Source organism: Semicossyphus pulcher, unplaced genomic scaffold, assembly GCF_022749685.1.
Source record: "Semicossyphus pulcher isolate SPU_LCO1_2020_fin unplaced genomic scaffold, fSemPul1.0.p SCAF_20, whole genome shotgun sequence".
NCBI lineage: Eukaryota > Metazoa > Chordata > Actinopteri > Labriformes > Labridae > Semicossyphus > Semicossyphus pulcher.
In genome coordinates this window covers 18,194,071-18,216,687 of record NW_027211694.1, presented here as the reverse complement: position 1 = coordinate 18,216,687, position 22,617 = coordinate 18,194,071, and the positions used below count along the sequence as shown (strand labels likewise).

The 22,617-nt window shown below is 41.6% G+C and overlaps 1 protein-coding gene across 1 annotated transcript in view; it reads left to right on the top strand.

Annotated features, from left to right (window-relative positions):
* The window catches only part of camk1da (calcium/calmodulin-dependent protein kinase 1Da), a 76,954-nt gene extending 58,966 nt beyond the window's left edge, over nt 1-17,988 (top strand). The window contains exons 4-11 of the mRNA XM_069671098.1: nt 357-495; nt 884-1,010; nt 5,889-5,964; nt 12,764-12,876; nt 14,642-14,720; nt 14,878-14,965; nt 15,746-16,007; nt 17,672-17,988. Of these exons, the coding sequence (XP_069527199.1) occupies nt 357-495; nt 884-1,010; nt 5,889-5,964; nt 12,764-12,876; nt 14,642-14,720; nt 14,878-14,965; nt 15,746-16,007; nt 17,672-17,796 (1,009 nt within the window). The 3' untranslated portion in view covers nt 17,797-17,988. The remainder of the gene's footprint in view (nt 1-356; nt 496-883; nt 1,011-5,888; nt 5,965-12,763; nt 12,877-14,641; nt 14,721-14,877; nt 14,966-15,745; nt 16,008-17,671) is intronic.
* Nucleotides 17,989-22,617: the final 4,629 nt, after the last annotated feature.

Below are 22,617 nucleotides of genomic sequence, written 5' to 3'. Positions count from 1 at the left end.
TGAAGAAGTCAGGAAGGTTGTAAAATCCAGATAGGAATCAGTATGAAGGAATAGAGGATGCATTTTACACATTTGCCACTCTCAGGTATAACATGAACAGATATAAAGGTATGGCAAATGCTACAGGGTATATGAGTGTGTGCCTGTGTGTGTGTGAGGTAGCACATGGCTCACAGCTTCCACACTCTCTTGGCTGGAAACACCTACAGCTCATAAATTACCAGAAATCTCAACCCAGCAACCCCCCAGTCTGTTACCCGTTACTGCCATGTGTGTGCGACAGAGCGTTTGTGTGCATGCATGCTAACTTTATTAACAAACCCACACTGACACACACGCTCCTTCTCATCCTACAGGGTGTCTGGTGGCGAGCTGTTTGACCGCATTGTGGAAAAAGGTTTCTACACGGAGAAGGATGCGAGCACGCTGATCCGGCAAGTCCTGGATGCTGTGAACTACCTGCACAGGATGGGCATCGTGCACCGAGACCTTAAGGTGCTCTAACACACACACACACACAAACACACACTCCTCCCCACATTTTACAACCACACGAGCGGTTCCTTCCCTCTTGAAGGCCAAAGATTTACTGCAGCAATAAGGGCACTGGCTCCACACATGCAGTGCATTGTGGGTCAGCGTGGCGCGTGCCGGCTGTTTTAAGAGAACTGATTGGTCAGAGCTACCCTCATAAACCAGCACACTGTAAACTGAGGAAGATGACAGGGTTGTAACTGTCACTTTCTTTTAAAGTTGCAATTATATTAGCTGCTCAGAAGATTCTGAGCAGCTAATTATAACTTGAAAACTTGAAAAGCCACAAAAATAAAATATGAACGCTCGTTTTTTTCTCCCCTTCTTTCCTTCTCTCTCCGTCCTCCAGCCAGAGAACTTGCTGTATTTCAACCCACAGGACGAGTCAAAGATCATGATCAGCGACTTTGGTCTGTCAAAGATGGAGGGCAGTGGCGACGTCATGTCCACTGCCTGCGGCACGCCGGGATATGTGGGTAAGTCAGTCAGGCTCCCCTTGCCTCTATTGCCTCCCTTGCGTCCACTATAGTCATACTTTTTCATTCAGTCTTAGCAAAAGCTTTCATAGCATATAAGCACAAAATTAAAGGGATAGTTCGGATTTTTGGACACCAAGTTGTATGAAATACCTGCTAGTAGTGTAGTGAATGCAAAGCTGTTGGCTTACTCACCGAGCCCCGTGGTCGGAGTTCTGGTCGGTTCCAAAAGTAGAATAAGTAGTTCCTGCGAGATGCCAGGGTCATCAAACCAAAAAGCTTTACCCTACAAAAACAACACGCAGGCGATGGTGATCCATTTCCAACACAAAGTCATTGTCCTACAATTTCATATACTCCGCAAAAGCTTCTCTCTTTCTCTGTCCGTTCTATGTCCATCTGACAAAGTTCAGCATCAGTATATTCAGGTTCGTACAGACATCCCGTTGGATCTGTTGTAAAAGGTAAATCTTTCTCTTCACTTTCATAGTCCGACATTTTTACTTGACGCAATTGAATCAATGTGAAACAGCTACTAGGTCGGCTTACCTGAGAAACCGACCGGCCCAAAAAATCCTAGAACGATGATTTTGTGTTGGAAACGGATTACCATCGCCTGCGTGTTGTTTCTGTAGGGTACAACTTTTTGGTTTCATGACCCTGTCATCTCGCCGGAACAACTTTTTTTTCTCCTTCGGAATCGGACAGAACTCCGACCACGGGGCTCAATGAGTAAGCCAAAAGTTTTGCATCCACTACAAAAAGGATGAAAGATTTCATATCAAACATATTTCATTCTATCACAACCCTTTTAAGCTGCTTAGCTGTACTTGGACAGGCGAGACAAAGGTTCAATTTATGCTTCAACTGTTTCCCTCTTATTGTTAGAAGTGTCAAGGTTATTTGAACGAGGACAACCAGGTGGATGTCATACCTTCTCGGATAAGGTGTTTGGCTGGAGCTGCTGTAGTGTAAACTTCTCTCAATCCAATTAGGAGCCTAAACAGAGCCGTTATTGTTAGCCTGAACTCTGCCAGCATCCAGGAGTGGCCTCTATTTAGCGGTGAATTTAGTTTGCCAGCCAACGACATCAGCTTACATCAGAGCAGATTATCACATTGTTTGGTCTAATCCTTTGTTTTTGCTCTTATTTATTTGCCTCATGCACAACACTTCTGCACAAGGACAAATCCAGAGCTGGACAGACTACGATGGGACAGTGGCTCTTTGGGGAGGGGGTTTAGCAAACAGGCAATGGATAATGTGTTGATATCAGTGTTATGTTTTATTTCCCATTATGTCACCACATGTTTGTGTAAATATGAACCTCTGCAGGCGTCAATCCAACAAAGCACATGAAAAATTCAGAGAGTGCATGTCGTCGCATCCGACACCTGTTATGTTTCCTGCATCGTCTTTTTTCATTCACTGTGATCTAGAGCACTTTGTGTGTTTGTGTGTGTGTGTGTGTGTGTGTGTGTGTGTGTGTGTGATTTAAATAGTCAATATATGTGCACCTTATGAACACATACACGCTCACCAATCATGCCTATCACTCCCTTACAGACTAACCCTCTCTGCAATATGGGAGCAGAACAGAGCTAATGCTGCTTTCTGAATGTGTGTGTACTAATACATGGAACTGTATACATTTTGTATTTGCTTGTACCTGTGTGTGTGTGTGTGTGTGTGTGGGTAAGATAGGAGACAGATGCCTAGTGTTGACAGATCACACACTTCCATGTTGGAGCACAAACAGATTGATTGTTCTGACAAACAGCGAACAAACTCTCACACAAACAAATCTGTCTTAGAAATACAGACACATAATTAACAGTTTTGAACCTTGTCATTTATTTTGCAGTGCCCCCATCAGGCCTGTGAAATATAACCTGAACAAAAATGCAGATACTAATCCCTCAGATATGTACATTTGGACGCACACACATTCACAAACTCACTCCAAGACTCAAACTTTGACTTTAACTGGTCAAATCTTTGCATCACTCTCTCCTTCTTCGTACGTACCTCTCTGACCCGTCTATCCCATTTATTTAATTTATGGGCTTCACCCACGACCCCGAGCCTCCGCGCCCTCCTGCAGAGGTTTGCTTTGCCATAAGGCATTTCCACTCCAGACAATGTGTTTCTAAAAATAAAACTTCCAAATGAAAAGCAGACCAGAACGATGAGTAAGAGTATGTGCATGTTGAATCACATGCTTTGTTTTACTTTACTTTTCAAGATCCTCCTTTGACAGAGTTTCATCTCTTGGGCCACATAATGTGGGTTTGTTGAATTTCTGGCTTTAAGCAAATGCCAGGATATTTAGCACAACTCTGGTCATTAACTATAAAGAGTTTACCATAAAGCATAAATATAAACCTAAATTAAACGTATCATAATAACACACCTACAGTATGAGCTGTAAGCAAAGGCAGAATAGAGAATGTATGACACATTTTTTAAATTAAATTAAAGGAAAGAAGTCACACAAGGTTTTAAAAGCCTTTAGCGATGGCTGTACACTGTTCAGGGTTGCAGGCGGGCTGGAGCCTATCCCAGCTGTCATTGGACGAGAGGCGGGGTTACAACCTGGACTGATCGCCAGTCAATCACAGGGCTGACACATAGAGACAGACAACCTTTCACGCTCACACTCACACCTATGACTAATTTTGGAGTCACCCGTAACCTAACAAGCTTGTCTTTGGACTGTGGGAGGACGCCGGAGTACCTGTAGAGAACCCACGCATGCACGGGGAGAACATACAAACTCCACAAGGAAGGGTCCACTACTAACCAGAATTCAAACCAGGAACCTTCTAGCTGTGAGGCAACAGCGCTAACCACTGCCTTATTTCCCCCCCGGACAATCTGTTTCCACAGAAATGACATTCAATTAAGTACGTTTTGATGCTATGTTATGCCAAAATTGGGAATAATATCTGCTGTGCCAACTGTTTATAAAACTACAAATATATCTAGGATATGTGCGGCAGTGGCTCAGTGGTCGTCTCTCAATCAGAAGATGGGTGGTTTGATTCCTGACTGCTACAGTCACATGGGCAAGACACTGAACGCCAAATTGCTCCCGAAGCATAGCCATTGGCTATGAATGGGCATAGATACTGACTGGAGATTGGCACCTAGGTCTTTGCCATCAGTGTGTGAATGGGTGAATGTGACACCAGTGTAAAAGTGCTTTGAGTGGTCCCAAGACTAGAAAAGCGCTATATAAGTACAGTCCCTTTACCATATGTAATAATCCTGAAGCTGTTTTATTGATACAGACTTTCAGGGACATCTTTGTTTTATTTTATTATTTTTGTGTCATGTGTTTACTGGACAATGTCAAGAAATCAACTTTCATTAAAATATTTAACTAAATAAACATGCACAAGAGATATAAAACACATGGCAGCTTGGCTTTCACTTCAGCTTCAATTTTATTATGCCTGATGAGAAGGTGGTCTTGAAGCCAGGTTAAAAACAAATCACATAAAGACACACGGACAGAGTACAAAAAAACATGCTAGAATAGAGAATATTTAACCATCGCTAAAACCATAATCACCCACTAGATCAGCATGAGGAGGATAGGTTGGGTTCCATGTTGCGTGATGGCTTTTCCCGTGAAGCAGCTGCAGGCGGACAAATGGAATTTAAGTTTTAATTTAATAAAAAAGGAATTGATGGACAGACCTTTGACGTGTTTGTTCCTATGACTGCATACACAATAAATTGGACAAACCATCTGAAAGCTCAAGTCACCTTGGCACAAATGTTCGCACAAGACAATCAAACTTTCTTGGAAATAACAGAAGAACCAAATAGAGATTTAAAAAGGTCATCATGAAGAAGTCCAAAGATGGTGAATTCCAACTGTAGCAAAGCTAGCACGATTTACCAAAATAAACCGAATTAAACAGAGTAAGATTACTACACATTTACTCTCTACCTGCATATTTGACCCCAAACTTTTGAATTCGTGAGCACCAGACACAATGACCTCAGTGTGTAAAAATGTCCTCGTTCTGAATCCAGCAAAACAAGAACACACACACACACACCTTCACAATGAGTCAGAGTAGACCAATAAACACAGCTAATCACACTGATTCAGCACACGTGTGCAGAGTTTATTCTTTGCCCCTGATATGAGTGGTATTTCTTTATATCTTGCTTTGTGTTTGCGTGTGTGCGTGTGCTTGTATGTGTTTGTATGTGTACATGTGCCAAATGTATTTCGATCCAGCCTTGAGTTTGTATGTGTTATTTGATTTTACTGTGAGCTCACTGTCATCAGTAATTTGCACGGTGGTGAGCTGCAGAGGAAGGTCAGGCCAGGCCAGGTCAGGCCAGGTCAGGCCAGGCCAGGCCAGGCCACCTTATCAATACAAACACATGATAAAAAATGTGAAAAACCCACAAACAGTTTATGTTAAAATAAAGAAAAGGAAGACGTTTTGTTAAATCATGACATCATTGCTTTGTTTGTGTTTTTGTTTGGGGTCCTTCCTGGCTTCTGACTTTACAGAGTCTATTTTATGTCAGGTAAAACGTGAGAACCTGTACCTCCTGCAGAACGTTTCCCACCATTAACCAAACCAACATGTGATTTTAATTTGAAAAGACACAACAAGGCTGCATATTTGGTCTGTATTCAGGCTCATAAAACAGCTACATTCTCATATAAAAAAATCCACAGCAGTTTTAACTGCTCAAGCGGACAACAAAGTAAAAGACCAATAAAAACACTATCCAGATTTAAGCTTCATTAAAAAACACCAGACTACTGCAAAATGGAGTCACATTAACACAGTTGTAGCAAAAAACAAGTCGCAGAAGCTAATCACGGTTTTCTTCTACTTTCAGCTCCAGAGGTTCTTGCCCAGAAGCCGTACAGTAAGGCGGTGGACTGCTGGTCCATTGGAGTCATCGCCTACATCCTGTAAGAACCCACTTCTTTCTCTTACATCACACTGTACAGCAGGTGACACACATTTCCAGTTGGACTCAGATTGACAGTTTTCCAACCACAAGCCCTGCTGTTAGAGGACCAAGTTGGAAAATGTGCATGCTTGATGCCGACTACACCACGAGTTGTAATAGGCCTACTGTAATCATTGTTTCTCACATGGATGCATCACAGAGTTCTGTACCAACAAAACCTCCTTTGAGTATGTGCAGATTGGAGACTCTGCATTGAGAGATAACCCTGTTGTTGCGACGGCTGACGACAGTGAGCTTTAAAAGTATAATAAGTAGGATTTTTTCTTGCATTTTCTCAACAACACATTCAAACTGGGCCCCTCCTCCTGGGCTCTTCGTCATCAGAAGCTCACTCTCACTCTCTCGTGCGAAAACACGCCCACCCCGCCAAGCTAACACTGACAGCATCACGGTTACCTTTACGTTAGCATGCTAACTGCTGGTTACCTTTGCGCTACCATGCTAACCACTGGTTATTATACCTTTAAGTAAATATGAAAACAATGGATTAATTAAAAGTTTATTGCAACATGTATTTCTCAGACATCCCACGTTATTGTTCTGCCTTAAAGCGGGCGTTGACGTGAATTTATTTCGATTTATTCAGAATTTTTTAACTCATTTTTGAACTAACAAAAATCGTGTTGACACATCTTGAACTTTATGTTGCTGTAAGACTTTGATGTGATGAGAAGGTCTGTTCTCCATCCTCTTTAACTTGAACAGAGGACTGTAAGTAAGAACATGTAAGTAAGAACGGGCTGCGTCATGAACGTAATTGTTCACATACTTGTCTTTGCACTACGTGTGTTACTGGAGGATACCTCTAGAGAGCACACCAGAGAGCTCAGGCCGGATGCCACTACCATATGTGGGGGATGTAATCAACAGACATGGCAACACTGGAGGATGTTACTATTTCTATATACTAGAAAGTGACAGCTTTTGTGTGTTCGGTGGACAGAGCGAACCATCGGCCCCGCCCCCATTCTGTTTCTCCAACATATTCCTCAGTGCACGGACGTAACGGTCCCGGACTTGTTTTCATTTAGTTTTGCAGGTTTCTAGGTCGACCTTTGAAATGCAACTTATCTGTTGCCAGCTATTTTGACAGGCATGTTTGTTGCTGTGCATCGCACAGATGTGGATGATTGCGGACTTGATCTATCAGCTCTTCTTCAAAACTTTCTGCCATTGTTGTTTCATTTCATTTGTTTATTTTTTGAATTAGGACAGTGCACATTAATCAACCTATCAGCAATATGTTTCAAAGCTAATATGCCGGAATTAGCACAATAGCTACATTTCATCCGTAGTCCTAAGGCAGGTTTCTGCTGCTGTGTTGACCCTGTCACATCCCCTTTTCTCCTACACTGCCCCACCGTTCATGTACATATTGCATCTCGCGTATGTGTAGCACCACACAGACGCAGCCATCATGCGTAGGTCAACACGTAGTTAAAAGCAAGTATATCTCCGGCTTTAGACAACACCTTTGGAGGGGGGGAGTGGCTTTAAAGACTACAGTTAAGCTGTGAAAAAAGACTCCCAAGACTTAAGTGCAAGACAGTTGTTTTTAAATAAGGTCTTAATTTGGCTCATGTGTTTAGTATTTTGCAAATTATGGTCCCAATATGTTGACCATGAGTCTTGGAGACATTTTGCAACTTCGAAACAACTTTTCTCACTGAACAAAAGTTGAGGTTAAATGTGTCGGCTTTCTGCTTGGCTACAGAAATAGCGGTAAGATTCGGGATACACCTGATTTTTATTCCAACAGAAAAACATTGCAAGACATGTTTGTGTGTGTGAGAGGATTCCTATCCACAGGATGAGAATAAATAAAGTTTCCTTCTAAAGATTTACAGTTATTTTACCTCCACTGAATCTAAAGAAGACAGACTCTAGCAAACATTAGTCTTCTTGTTTGTCTTACAGCACAAAATCTGTTAAGCATCAGAGTCTGACACACGTATGACACAGAGTGACTCACCTCCAGCTAACCTCGTACACACACACTGACAAATCTCCTGGCTCAGTTGTGATGTACTACAAACTCCATTAACCCAACAACACGAAAACCACCTTCACATTACGTTCATGCTAGTTAGCAAATTGTCACGCGCAGGCAACTGCAAGAAATTAGCAATGCTAGTAAATGCTAACATCAGCCTGGAGCTCACTGCCCTCACAGGTCACACAGCGCAGCTCTGCTCCGGAGCTGAACTTGAAACACTCGCATTGGTCCCACGTGTGTGTTTGTTGATTTTTACCCCGCCAGTGTTTTTGTGTGTATGCGTGCGTGTGTGTGTAAGTGAGTGTGTGTTGATGATGTTGCATGTGTGCCGTCATCAGAGCCAGATGGAGCTCTGTTGAATGGCCTTGTATGGACATGGAGCTGCAGGCTAGACTTCTCTTTCTCTGCTTTTTGTTTTTCCTCTGCCACGTCACCCCCAACCATTACCACACACACACTCTCACTTGTGTGTGCGTGTGTGCATACAATAAAAACTACAATACCTGTGTGTTAGCTTGTCGTTATGTGCATGAGGTTGTTTTTGTGTGTGTGTGTGTGTGTATCCTTTTGTGCCCACCTATGTGTGTGTGTCTGTGTGTCTGCAGAGCGTGACCACTAATGTGTGCACAAAGCTGTTGACACCCAAAGCAGCCAGTTTTAATATGTGTGCTTGTTTCTCCATCTGCATCTTCATTTATGTGTGTGTGCTCCACCTGACGGAGACATTATTATCTTTAGTGTGAGGTCAGATCTGGAGTCAAAGGTCAGAGGTCATCTTTAGGTTAATAGGATTCAGAGCATATGAGGTGACAGAGAGGAAGGCACAAACTGCTGTGTGTCTAACAGGTTTCTGATGTGACTGAGATGTGTTGAGTGAAGAGTCATTTCCACAGATGAACATTGTTAAACATGCAGAGAATCAGGTCTGGAAATTGTCTGGAAACATCTTTGACACAGTGATAGATTGTCCATGACTGATTTTTGCATTGGTATCACTACAACACATCATTTTCACCCAATTGGGAGAAGTGAACGCTCCGGACTATCCATGCTTGTCTGGCTCACTCGGACATTAAACAGAGTTAGTAGTAGGGAGCAGGTAATGTAAAGTATGATGAGTTCTATTCAGACTCAGGTAAAATCTGTCATGAATCACTCAACTCACTCAGGTCGCTGCGAACCGTTCTTGCGGCTGTCTTGCTGCTGTTCGGTTTCTGAAAGCTTTTAAGATCAATTACTTATTATAAATTATAAATGCTGTCAAGTTGAGTTGTTTTAAAGCATATAAGTGCTATTAACATGATTTAAACTGAAATGTGTTTCTGTTTCTCACTATGAAACAGCTGTGAAGTATTCAGGATGATAAGTTTTACAATACAAATAGCTCCAATGGCATCTAAGAGTGCAAATGGCACGGGGCGGCTGTGGCTCAGTGGTAAATCGGAAGGTCGGAGGTTCGATCCCCGGCTCCCTCAATCTGCATGTCAAAGTGTCCTTGGGCAAGACACTGAACCCGAAATTGTTCCCGGTGGCGTAGCCAATGGGTATGAATGTGAAGACTGATTGACATTTGGGCACTTGAGGTAGCAGCCTCTGCCATCAGTGTATGAATGTATGTGTGTGTGAATAGATGAATGGAACATGTAGTGTAAAGCAGCTTTAAGTGGTCGCAAAGAATAGAAGCGCGCTACATGAGTACAGTCCATTTAAGCATATGCTTAATCAGATTATGAGGGGCCCTTGGAAAATGTTCTCCCCTGTCCGTGGCTCTAAAAGTTTGAAAACCCAGAGCAGATAAAAGTAAGTTTGTCCCCAAAAAACCTCCTCAGTAGTCTGCAGGTGGTTCAGTTTTGCAGCACACAACCTTAAAAGCACTGACCGCTGCAAAGTTTGTCTAAACTCTGTGTCAACTTACAGCAGCAGCACTCCTAAATCATCCTAGTATCTCCATTCAATGCATGCAGCAGTTAGAGTTGGAGATGTGTGTGGCATCGGCTGCGTTTTGCACCTTCTAAAAAGCTTGTAACTGAAGTGGCATCAAATGTATTAAAACCATGAAAAAGTTGTGGTGTAAAAACAAGAGATTCAATTTCAGGAAAAATATTACCCATCCCTTCTCTCACCTTCTCCCTCCGCACCTCTCGCTCTCTTTTACTATTTATACACTAGTGTGAGTGCGTTTCAGACTTTGTACGTGTGTCTTCACTTGTCTGTATAGCAGATGTTTGATGAAGCTTTTTCAGTAAAAGTGAGAGAATGATTTTGTGGTGCAGCTGCTAACCCAGTGTGGAAAGTGTGTGAGTGTTTATGTGTGTGAGAGAGAGAGAGAGAGAGAGAGAGAGGGAGAGGGAGAGAGAGAGAGAGAGAGAGCAGCTCCCTGCTGGCAATTAGCACAATTAGCATTGGGATTTAGACCTTGTTAGCTTTTAGCTGCTGCTCAGGTGGAAAGATCAAATCAGGTAATCAGCCATGATAATCACCTGGGATCCTGGATGTGCGTGTGTGTGTGTGTGTGTGTGCGTGTTCAGTGGGATGGATGGTGTTTGTGCGTGTGTGTGTGTGTGAGTGTTCAGTGGGATGGATGGTGAGCGACAGCAAAGTCTCCAACCACTCGTGAAAGTGGAAAAATAAAGGGAAAGCATCTCTTCAAACCAGGCAGAACCTACGTTTCTTCCTGATGTGTGTGTGTGTGTGTGTGCGTGTGTGTGTGTGTGTGTGTGTGTGTGTGTGTGTGTGTTATGAGTGTGTTCAGTGGAGTGGATTGTTAGCTGTGTGACAGGTGAGTCTTTGACCAAATGAGAAACGAGAAAAACAAATGAAAAGCCTGTCTTTGCTCACGGCCGGCAGACTCTTCCCTCCTTTCTTCTCCTTGTTTTTCTCCTATTCGTTTGGTGTTAGTGTGTGTGTGTGTGTGTGTGTGTGTGTAGGTGTGTGAATCGATGGAGAACGGCATTTTAATGAGTTTTTATGAAAATCTCTTGGTGCATCCAGAACTTTAGTAATGAGGCCCGGATGATGTTTTTGGTTGAGCAGCGGCTCTGCTGTTGGATCATTTGGCTCATTACGGAGAATCAGACCGCAGCGTTCTGTTAATTTGTGTTCAGTAGCAATCAAATGTTAACCTGATTTAGGTGCTACAGCCAACTACTGCTAAGACTGCTGGTAAATTTGCCAAAAACATGTTGTTCCCTGGCTACAAAAAACGGGCAGGACATCATTAACAAGTATGATTAAAGAAACCCTGTGCATCGAAGGAAACAATAGTGCTCCCATCACAACAGGGCACTAAGGCTCTAACTAGACTCTTCTCCTCAGCAGTCCCCAGGTTGTGGAAAGAGCTACCAAACCTTTTTCGGTCCGCAGAGTCCCTTTCACCTTTAAGAAGAAGCTAAAGACCCAGCTCTTTATGAACACCTCTGCGCTTAATGATATTGATGCTATTGATGATGATGACATTAAGGATGTTGTTGCTGTTGATTATTACAAACACCCTGTGCACTGCCTGTTGGCACCAGTGTCCGATGGCACTTGAAGCTGTTTGTTGGCACTTACTGACTTCGTTCCCTCCGGTCTTGATCGTTGCTTGTGTTGTGTTAACTCTCAGATGTACGTCGCTTTGGACAAAAGTGTGTGCTAAATGAAATAGTAAAAATTGTAATTGTAACAATTTCCTAAATTGGCATCATGTTTGCATCAAAAGTCAATTTAAGATAATGTTGAAATAGGGTTTGACATCAACCATGTTGCCACAAGGAGTAACCCTATGGTCAGCAAATAGCTCACGTTGGCCTCAACTTTAATCCCCATTGGCAAGACTTTGCATATGCACTCTTATAGTTCCATAAGCATCCAGGTAACTAGGGCTAGCATTAGCTTGGCCTATGCTGCAGCTCTGTAAGTAATGTAAAATGTAAAAAAACAGCTTACATCCTCAAATTTGTTTGTCAAATTAGCAGATTGAAACACAACAATGTTCAATTTTATACTGATATATAACAGAGAATAGTAGGAGCGGGACAAATTATCGACTTGTGCAATAAAATTATCGATCGGCTGTCGAAATATCGAATTTTTAATTTCCAAATGTAGATGGCGCTCTAAACAGATTTACCTGCCATTTTGACTCAGCGCATCACTACTTGATGTCTCCTTGTGGTGGCGCTTATGACATTCATCCAAATTTGCTTTTACAGTTGTTCTATAGTTCTGTAAATATAATTAACAGACTGAAAACATCATCATTTATTCATCTCACTTTGTGTCAAATTTAGTGAGACTGACACCAAATTGCAGCGAATAAATACATTTGTATTCTTCAGTTAATCAGATATCGTGATGTATCATTTAATGATTGCCTTGCAATACATCAATCGCTGTATCGTGATAGTATCATTAGCGTGGGCCTTGTATCGTATCGTATCGTGAGTTACCCTGTGATTCACACACCTAGAGAATAGTGACAAATCTCAACATTTGGAAAAAGGAAACACTAAGTGTTGGCAAAATCCTGGTAATTTGTAATCAAAATTGTTGGATATTTTTCTGTGGATTGACATTGTAAAGTGAAATGAATAGATATAAACACTGCTGTAATGATCATTTGTTTTCTACAACATGAAATGACTGAGAAAGTTAATAAATCAATCAGTCACTGAAGGAGGAGGCGACTCAATGAATGACTTAATAAGGTCTAAGTGAATCACATAGTGAGTGGATAATTGAATAACCGTCTTGTCTGCAGGCTGTGTGGTTACCCTCCATTCTACGACGAGAACGACTCCAAGCTGTTTGAACAGATCCTGAAAGCCGACTATGAGTTTGACGCACCGTACTGGGACGACATATCGGACTCAGGTGAGCCTTTGTCTTCCTCCTCAATCTCCTTCTTCTCCAACTCCCTGCACCATTTTCCTTCATCGTCCACCATCTACCATGTGGCACATATGGACCCCACACCACCTCTAGTTCCCGGCCTGTGACGTCGTCTGCCTGGAATGAATGTATTCGGGAATGTGTGTGTGTGGGGTCAGCATCAGTCACCAGCTCAGCTATGTGCAAGGCCTGGTAGTAAAACCAGCTGAAAGGCTCCAGTCCAGCGTGTGCATGTGTGTGTGGGTTTGTTTAAACCTCAGTGAGGTTTGTTTTCCACCCACAGTACAAGATAACAGCCCTTGTAGCTCTTGAAACCCAAACGATTGTTTCAAATGAATATCATGACTGTTTTGGGCCGTGCTTTGGTCCAGACCAATGACTGCATAGATAGACGACGTGTCTCCATTTACTCTCGTACAAAATTAAAGCCAAAATTGCCCCCGTGATGGGTCGTGCCACCTTGGGCTTGTGATATCATTTGGAGCCAGTGCTGCGCAGTAGAAATCGGCGGGTGGAGCCACTGTAGCCACTTCCGCTAAACAATGTACCCCCCCAAGAAACAGCAAAGATCCCGCAGAACAGCTTCTTTGTGTTGGTCTGAAGCAGACGTTCACAGATATATAAACTTCAATGACTGTAGTGATTGTTTTAGTTACGTTTCCCTCTCGCCGTTTGTCCTCTACTCTGCTAATCCGGAACAGATCGGCTGCAGGAGCCGTATTTGTCCACAGAGCTGTCAATCATCCTTCTTACAGCATCAAATAACTTAACTTAAAACTACACTCGTCAGAAAAATGAACACTTGGACATATATCAGCATGATAAGAACTATCAATGACAGAAACCATGTTTGAAGACAATGTATTTTGATTTGATAGTTTGACTCATGCCCCATCTGTTAACATGGAGGAGGCGGGCTTTATGACCTATACTGCAGCCAGCCACCAGGGGGCGATAGAGATGTTTTGGCTTCACTTTTAGGGAGCTGTCATGTTGACCATCTTTTTATACAGTCTATGGTCCAGACTCAAATATCTCAACAGCTACTGGATGGGTTAAAATGAATATTTAGACAGACATTCATGGTGCCCAGAGGATGAATCTTATTGACTATGGTATATTCATTTTCCTCTACTGACAGCATGAGTTGACATTTGTGGTTTTGTTATGTTTTTTGTCAAGACACTTAGTTGGTACACAAATTCAGGATACCAGTAGGATTAGTAATAAATTTGGTGATCCCATTAGAATTCATTTAGCGCCATCATCGTCATGTTGAACTGAAAAATGCCTGTTTATGAAAAAAAACTGCCCCAACTGTACTTTGTGTTTAAAGCTAATTAGCTAATGTTAGCATACTCAAATACTTACTAAGACAGAAAAAATTATGCTCTCTGAGTATATTATTATAAATGCATTGTGTTTTCGACATTTTGCAAAGAGCACTGCTGTGCCTGATTACATCCTCACAGAGCAGCATGCATGGCTGTAGTCTCAGTCTTGGTTTTGTTAGAGATTATGTTCCACAGATGGTTTTGAGCAGATGACAAGAGAAATGTTTCCCTCCAGTCAGAGGGATATTGTCACAGGAAATTCAAAACTTGTGTTACACATTTCATTGTTATTTGGGTCACAAATTTATTCTCTGAGTAGATTATCCCAAATATTGATTCAAAAAGCTGTTTGGTCTTTATATGTCAAAAGTTGTTGACCTTTCGTGGCCTTCTTGGTGTTTTTATTCTTCCAGCCAAGGATTTCATCGGCAATCTGATGGAAAAGGATCCAGCCAAGCGTTTCACCTGTGACCAGGCACTCAGACACCCCTGGTGAGAAACACACACACGCATGCAAACACAGAATGCCATACACAGGCTACAAAAAGGCATAAAATCAATATAGGTATTGATGTACAGTCAGAAGTGTTCACAGTGAGTTTGTGCATGTGCGTGCGTGCGTGTGTTTTTGTGTGTGTATAAATAACAGGATCGCCGGGGATACAGCACTCTGCAAGAACATCCATGAGTCAGTCAGCCGGCAGATCAGAAAGAACTTCGCCAAGAGCAAATGGAGGGTAAATGCTGTTTACGGCAGTTCATACTTTGTGGTTTTGGCTCTGGTGCAGCACACTTTCGTATTTCTCCGGTACGACTCCTCAAACCATTGTCTGTGTTTTTAGAAGATGAATCACTCTGTAGTAAAAACCTGGCGCGCGATGAGGTCTGGAGCTCACCTTCATCCACTTTTCTCCTGAAACTTTTTTCCATAGGGAGTAATTTGCAGACTTGAAATAAATTCCACATTTCTTTAAGACCTGCTCTTCGCTGTATGTCGTTTTCAGCTCTGGGTGTTAATAGCACATCCAGCTCGTGTAATCTTTGAACCTCAGATGGTTTTAATGATAGATAAACTGCAACAGAAGACCATATCGCGGTATATCTGCAATAGTGCCAGTTCATTAAAAGCAGATTCTGGTCTGAAACTTCAAAGCCACTATCAAATGAAGAATTACTTTTTTGATCTTTTCTATGACATCAATAATAAAAAAAATCCCAAATATGATCCCGCTCCTACAGTAAACCCGTACTGGCTGATGTCATGCACGGACCAAGAGAGAAATAAAAACGTCAATAAATAAAACCACCCCAGACTTTTGGACAATTCTGCTCCTTCCCGCCTCTCTCTTACTGGTTATCATTTGGTTTACACTCCTTGCTCTTACACGGCACCCAAACATCTTATTTTAACAAGAGACACATAATGAAAATCAAACAAGATGCAAAAAATGACAAACAGAAATTGATGCAAAGTGAGAGCCATCCTTTTCTTTTCTTTTTTACCTTCTTCACTCCAGCAAGCGTTCAATGCCACCGCTGTGGTTCGGCACATGAGGCGGCTGCAGCTTGGCAGCAGCATGGGGAGCAGCATGGACGCCTCCAACCCTCCGACCAGGCCGAGCCAGACGCAAAAACCTGCCCAGAGCCAGAGCCAGGGGGGCCAGAACCAACCAGCTCAGAGCCAAACCACCGGCCAGGCAGCGCAGAGCCAGAGCACCAACATGGCTGCCAGCAAAACCTCTTCCATAGACAACAACATAGCAGCTCCTCGCAAGGATTGTAAGTATGAGTCAGTGTTATAAGTAGTACTAAAAAGTCAAGAGAACACGTGTGTAAGAATTTTGATCATTCGCATCATTTGCCAACAGCACTTGTCCAGTCCTAGCTTAGCAACCGCAACTTGACACAGCAGTCCTGTTATTTGGATTTACCCACAAGCCATTGTGCTGTGAATGGGGTTGCAGTAAGTGATATTCTGTATGGACATTTAAAGTATGGGTAATGTTTGGTTTTCTTTAGCATTTTTAGAACCAAAAAGCAAGATAAACAAAGGATTAAACACCCTGTCTGCTTTGATGTATGTTGAAACGTTAGCATCTCAGGCTAGCTAGCTTAATACCCATTAATCTAGAGTTACTGTCGAGACACAATTTGCATTTCATAGTATTTTATTTTATCAGGTTAAATCATGTAAAAATGATTGGAAACCAGTTCTGACTGCTACTTTATCAAACAGAAGGCTAACATAAGCGCCTCTGTCCTGTTTATTGGATTCGAGGAAGTTTACAATCCAGCAACCCCGGCCAATGTTATTATCCAGGATATTGTTGTGTTCACATCTGATAGCCCTTATCCTAAAAGCCTTGTCTTATGTTACGTTAACATTAGGTTAGAATGAGATCAAGTTCAGTACATTTCCTTCTCTTATTAAATACTTGGACTAACTGGCTCTACACTGCAATACAGAAACAATTATTTTTTCCAGGCCTTATTCATGTTTTGATTACCATAAAATCCGGCTTATAAGACGCAATCTGTCTTTGGGGGCATCCTAGAGGGGATCAAGGTTTCTATAGCTATTTATTAACAAAAACCTGTATACAAGTTTGTATACTGTAACGTTGATAGTTGTATCCGCATATCCGTGATGAAGCTTTAGCTAGATTATAGCGCCATTGTCTCGTAACACAATAAAATACCTCTTTCTGCACTTTATACTGTTATATTGCTTACACCGGTATATAGGACACAGCCCACTTTTTAGATAAAAATATATATATCAAAAGAGCATCTTACACACCGAATATGACGGTACTTTTTTGCCTGGAACCCTTTTAGCATTATTTGAGATATGTTTCCATCAAGTGACGATTGAAGGCCCCTTTACAAGATTCTCATTTTAAAATGAGTTTAATGTTTTAAACTTACAAAAGTCTGCCAAATGTTTGAAGCTAATGTGAGCTTAATTAGCTATAAAATGCTGGCTAAACGTATGTCATTTTTGCCAGCAAAATCTTCTTGGTATTGTTAAAAAGTCCTCCACCTTAATTCCTGTTTTGTGACTTCTATCGTGTATGCTTGAAGAGTAATCAACAGTTTCAATGGGAATAGATTACGTCCGACTAACCACACTTCTAGAACATTAACCAAACAACAGGAAGAAAATGGCTGGTGTTGGACTTGAAAACCCTTGTACATGGTTCGTGTAAAGTTTACAGAGCTTTCTGTTAGCATAATAAACTAGCTAGCTTCAGCTGACACAAACTGGTGTCACCAAATAGCACCGTATCATCTGCAAATGATGTAAATTGCACACATGCTGTGTGAAAAAGGAAAGAACAACAACAGTAGTTGAAAAGGGGGCGCAGTTTTGGAAGGGGTAATTGTTATACTGATATGAAAAGTATATGTTGCTGATCCATCTGCTGGTTCTCCCCTTCCAGGTGTAACTGCACCAGCCACACCCTGCAGTCTGGCATCTGCAGCTTCTTCTCCCGCCACAGGAGCCGAGCTGAACCGGCCACACCCCTCAGCAGTTCCTGCTCCGGTGCTCACAGAGACCAAGTGACGCCAGGTCCCGCGGGGAACCAGCTGGGAGGCCACAGCGCTGTGAGGCAGAGAGACGGAAAGAGCCAGGGGACGACAGGAGAAGAGGAGCACCCCTTCTTCTTCTTCTTCTTCCCTCCCTCTCCTCACTGCATTTGGATGCGCCCCTCAGCCAGTTCCACGCCCTGCTCCCGGGTGAGCAGAGGACTTTACTTCCTCCCCACCTATTCAAGCCACACAGCGCTATACTGTGCACCCAACGGCCACTCACCAGGACGCTGGGATTCTTTCTGCAACAGCAATTGCACGACCAGTGACTCTGGATATTTGAATGGCCGTCCGTGATTGGTTGCTGTTTGATGATAAGTGGGTGTTGACTCAATTTGAGCAGTAATTGGTGGTTGACGGTGGTTGACGGTGGGGCTGGTGATGTTATATTATTCAATGTCAGTCAACATCAACTTCCCTCTTGAATCTGATCTGTCCTGCGCCACTTTATTTAGCTTTTTTCCTAATTAGGTTTGACTGTTGGCAACTGGATTGTTTCCTTTTTTTATTCTTCCTGTTTATTTTAAAGGTGGTATGTGTAACTTTTAAAAAGGATTATCATTGTCAAATTATTGTGCTGTTTTGGTATAATTACTGTACAGAAATAAGACCATAAACAAGAAGATTGGTCGCCTCTACTTCAAACTATTTATCAGCTATTAATTGTACAAGCGTTTCTCTACATTAAGACCGCATTTCCCATAACCATCACCAAAAATACCAACACATTTTGGCCATTTGCTCGGGGAAGAAAAAGCACTCTCTTCCTGTTTCGTGCCATAAAACAATCCAGCCGATTTCCCTCCAAATCTGACCTGGTGACGGCATACAATGCAAAATAGAGGCTGACAGATCTTCTAAGTAATGACCTGATTTGTCTACACTAATTTTACCAATGTAACAAACTAATTTGACAATGATTTGTGTTAAAATGTTACATATAGCACCTTTAAGACATTTAATACGTCCTTATGGGCTTGTTTGTATGTTTGTTTGTGCTTTAAGAAGTGCTTTAAAAGTACCATACGACTGTTCAGATATGAAAACACGAGTAAGCGCTTTATGTATTTTGCACAGAGAGGGTCAGATAAGTTCTCAGACACAGATTAGCCACCATCCACTTGAGTTTATCAGAGAGTAGAGATTGTAAACCTTTATAAAGAATATAACCAAGAGTGGATGTTAGATCGTCTGAAATTTTCTGATTTGATTTTCTTACTTTATAAGACTTTTATAACAATCACCCTTTAAGGGACTCACATACAGGTTACTATGAAACATGCAGCAGGTTTAAGCTAGGCTAGATAGAGGAATGTACTGGATGTTAGCGACTACATGCTAGCTTGCTATTTGATCTCTGAAACAAAGGAGCCCGGAGCAGCGCAGTCTAGTTTCAAACTGTCTCCCACATGGGTCCGCAGAGTGTTTTGCATGTTTGGAGATCAGATTAAAAAGATGGAGAAGCTGCTGCCTGTTCCCTCCCCCTCTAAAGAAGCCATGATCTCACCTTTTTGCGTCGTCCAGCTGCGCCCAGTTCAGAAGTGCTCAGGGAAAACTGCAGCTGCACTGTGAGCTGGCAATACCAACTTACCTGGTTTAGGTTGTTCTGTCAGTGCATTTGGTCCAGTAGTTGTGACATCACAGTTAATGATCCAGGGCTGTGTTCTTTTTATCCATGTTGAAGTGACTCATGACAGTTGACTACTGAACTGTGACTATTGAAGACTCAGACTTGGGCTTACACCACTTAGTACTCCAAGGTTGTTTTGGACTCGATCATCTTACGCAGCTTGCTCAACCTATTTTGGTATTTTAAATATTGTGTCAGAACGTTTTGTTTGACAGAATTGGATGGAACAGGCATAAACATGGAGGATAGATTGGTTTTGAATCTTGCTGTATCCAGTAGTGTTTCTTGCCTTCTACCTTTGGAAACTAATTATAGACAAAAATCAAAAACTTGGCAAATGTTAAGTATTTATTGGATTTAAATCAGCAAAGCCAAAATATTTTATCCACTTCCTACTTCCTGTTTGAAAAAGCCAAAGTATCCGTGATCATTGGGATGACTGAAGTCCAAAGCTTGGAGTCCCTTTTTTATTGATAATCTAAGTTTAAAGTGGTAATCTCGAAGATCTTTGTTTCGTTGTCTTTGGCGGCACCTGTGGCGATAAATGGTAATTACAGGAGCACACTTCCCAGATATCCAAACAGTGTCGCATGTGTGACGTCCACGGTTAGCTCCGGTTGTAACTCTTGATTTTCCTCGCTGACAGTTGCTTTCCTTTTTAGACTGTTTGCCTTCATCTGAGCGTTGAATTTGTTTCTTTTTCTTTGGATTTTCACTTATTTTTGAAGTTGTATCTGTAGTCATCGACCTTTTCTTTGTTTGTTCAGCCATAGTAGATTACTGTTTACTCGCAACACTTGCAGAGACCAGAAAAGCAGCCGCTCTGTTCCGACTACCCTCTCTGGCAGACCAGCCACTGCTGGGTGATGGAAAACACGTCACTAACTGGGCGCCGCTTGTGATTTTTTTCACAAAAGTCGCCACAGACATTCGTTGATAGATAGTGACTTAACATTTATTTAAATGAAAATCTTTGAGATTATTACTTTAACATGACCGACTGACTTCTGTTTCAATTTGTTTTTGATGGAACTCAAATGTTACCTTTTCACGACCCTGACATGACTACAGTAGTTCAGATTATTGTGTCACTAGTTTTAATGGCCTTTTAGACAAAACTCAGAGAGCAGAACTGTAAAATGTTGGGTGCTCACTCACACATATCAGATTGTCTTGTCTTTGTCAGATGCAATTCTACCAATCCCTTTATTTTGAATTGTAGCCAAAGACTAGTGCTAGGTACAATAATTTGGTTCAATCTACTTGATGAATTAGTCAGAACCCAACTAGTCAGATATGAAGCTATTTGAGATACAAGTGGACTAAAACTAAGGGCTGAACTCCAGCTGCAAACTAATCTGGAGAGAAATGTATTGACCTTTGATCCCCTTCCAAACTGTTGCCATTTATCTTTTATATTATGTACACAGAGTGGTGCTGAAAAGCACCTGCAAATTTTTCATAATACATGATTTAATCTGTTTGGCATGCCAGGAAGGTGTGACACACCAGCTGGATGAAAGTCAATGTATGCTAAAAACAGTAACAGTAAATCAAATCTCACCTGAGCTTTCTGGAATTTACTTCTGGCTTGCTGCGCTTTTGGGTGAATTAAGCTCCACCTCTTTGGCACTGACATTGAATGCTGTCTAATGTATTCATGTTCTCTGTTCTTCAACAGCAGCGCCTCCTTTTTTTGATATGGTCTGAAGGACATTTCCAGCGTGTTTGGTTTTTCTGCTCTTTCCCTCTAACAACATGCCAGTCACTCTCACAATACTTACAACCTTCCTACCCTGTCTTTAGCTCTTAACTCCCAGCCTTTGGCTTCTCCTGGAGACATACATCTCTAAAAATGAGTCATAAATATATAGTCAGAATTTTTTGGAATAATATCCTAAAACAGATGCCTCACTGTAACTGTTAACAAAAGTTAGCAAACAGGCATAAAATGTGCATTTGATGGGGACTGTTTTTAGCAGTGGATTCATAGAAATGTATTGCACAAATGAGTGCCCAGAGCAGCTCAAGGTGATCAATCGCATTGTTGTTGAAGCTCTTGAATCATGCATATTTGATGACAACACTGACATGGTTGCGGACTTTAGAAAATTAGCTGAAAACATTGCAGTTGCTTTGTGTATGTTGTCCTAGCCAGTAATCCAGGCATAAAAAGTGTTTAGTTCAATCATTTTTGGTAGAGTTAGTTTAAAGATTAGTTAGCCACATTAATTGTATTGTTTGCAATCATCTAGAAAGCATTTACATTTTTTTGTGTCTCCTAATGAATTGCAACAAACACATGTACCGTAAAATCTGGAATATAAGACGCAGTCTGGTTTTTGGGGTATCCCAGAGGGAAAAAGGTTTTCTATAGCCATTTATGAATAACAACATGTATGCAAGTTATTTCAACACTATTTCAATGTATTTTCATTTAAAACACATTCAAATAACACACACAAATTACAGCCTACCATCTGTTTTCGCCATGTGGAGTTTGCAATCCTGCTAGCTACGGTAGCTAGCGGTTACGCTGATTGTTGTGTAGGTGGTGGCTGCACTGGTGATCATGATGGTACATGTCCATGATGAAGCGTTAGCATACTGCGTTGTAGCGGCTTGGACCCGGAAACTGTTTAATTCGGAGATGTGACGTCACCACTTTACAACCGGATAGCACCATCGCCTGGGTAAAATACCATAACACAATAACACACCTCTCTCTGCATTTTTTACTGGTATATTGGTCGCACCGGTATAAAGGACGCAGCCCATTTTTTAGATACTTTTTTTTTTTAATTAAAAGTGCGTCTTATACCCCGAATTTTACGGTACCTTCTGTATGTCTTTACTGTTAACAAATGTATGTTACATTTTTCTCAACTAACCAAACACTAAATTCAGTTCATGTAATTGTTTATGTGTTTCCAAGGGGGATTTTCAACTATTTAAGGGCTTTATTCCTATGATCACCTTAATCTAATTATTCACTGTAACCATGTTTTCATGCCCATTGATTGCTATGCATTTTTTAACGTTTTTATGTGTGCTTAATTTTGGAAGTGGGATCAGAAAACATCTGTACCTTTAGTTAAAAAAAGTTTAGCCCTAAAGAATCAATATTATTCATAACTGTTAAAAGCAGTCTACCAGGTTTTTTTC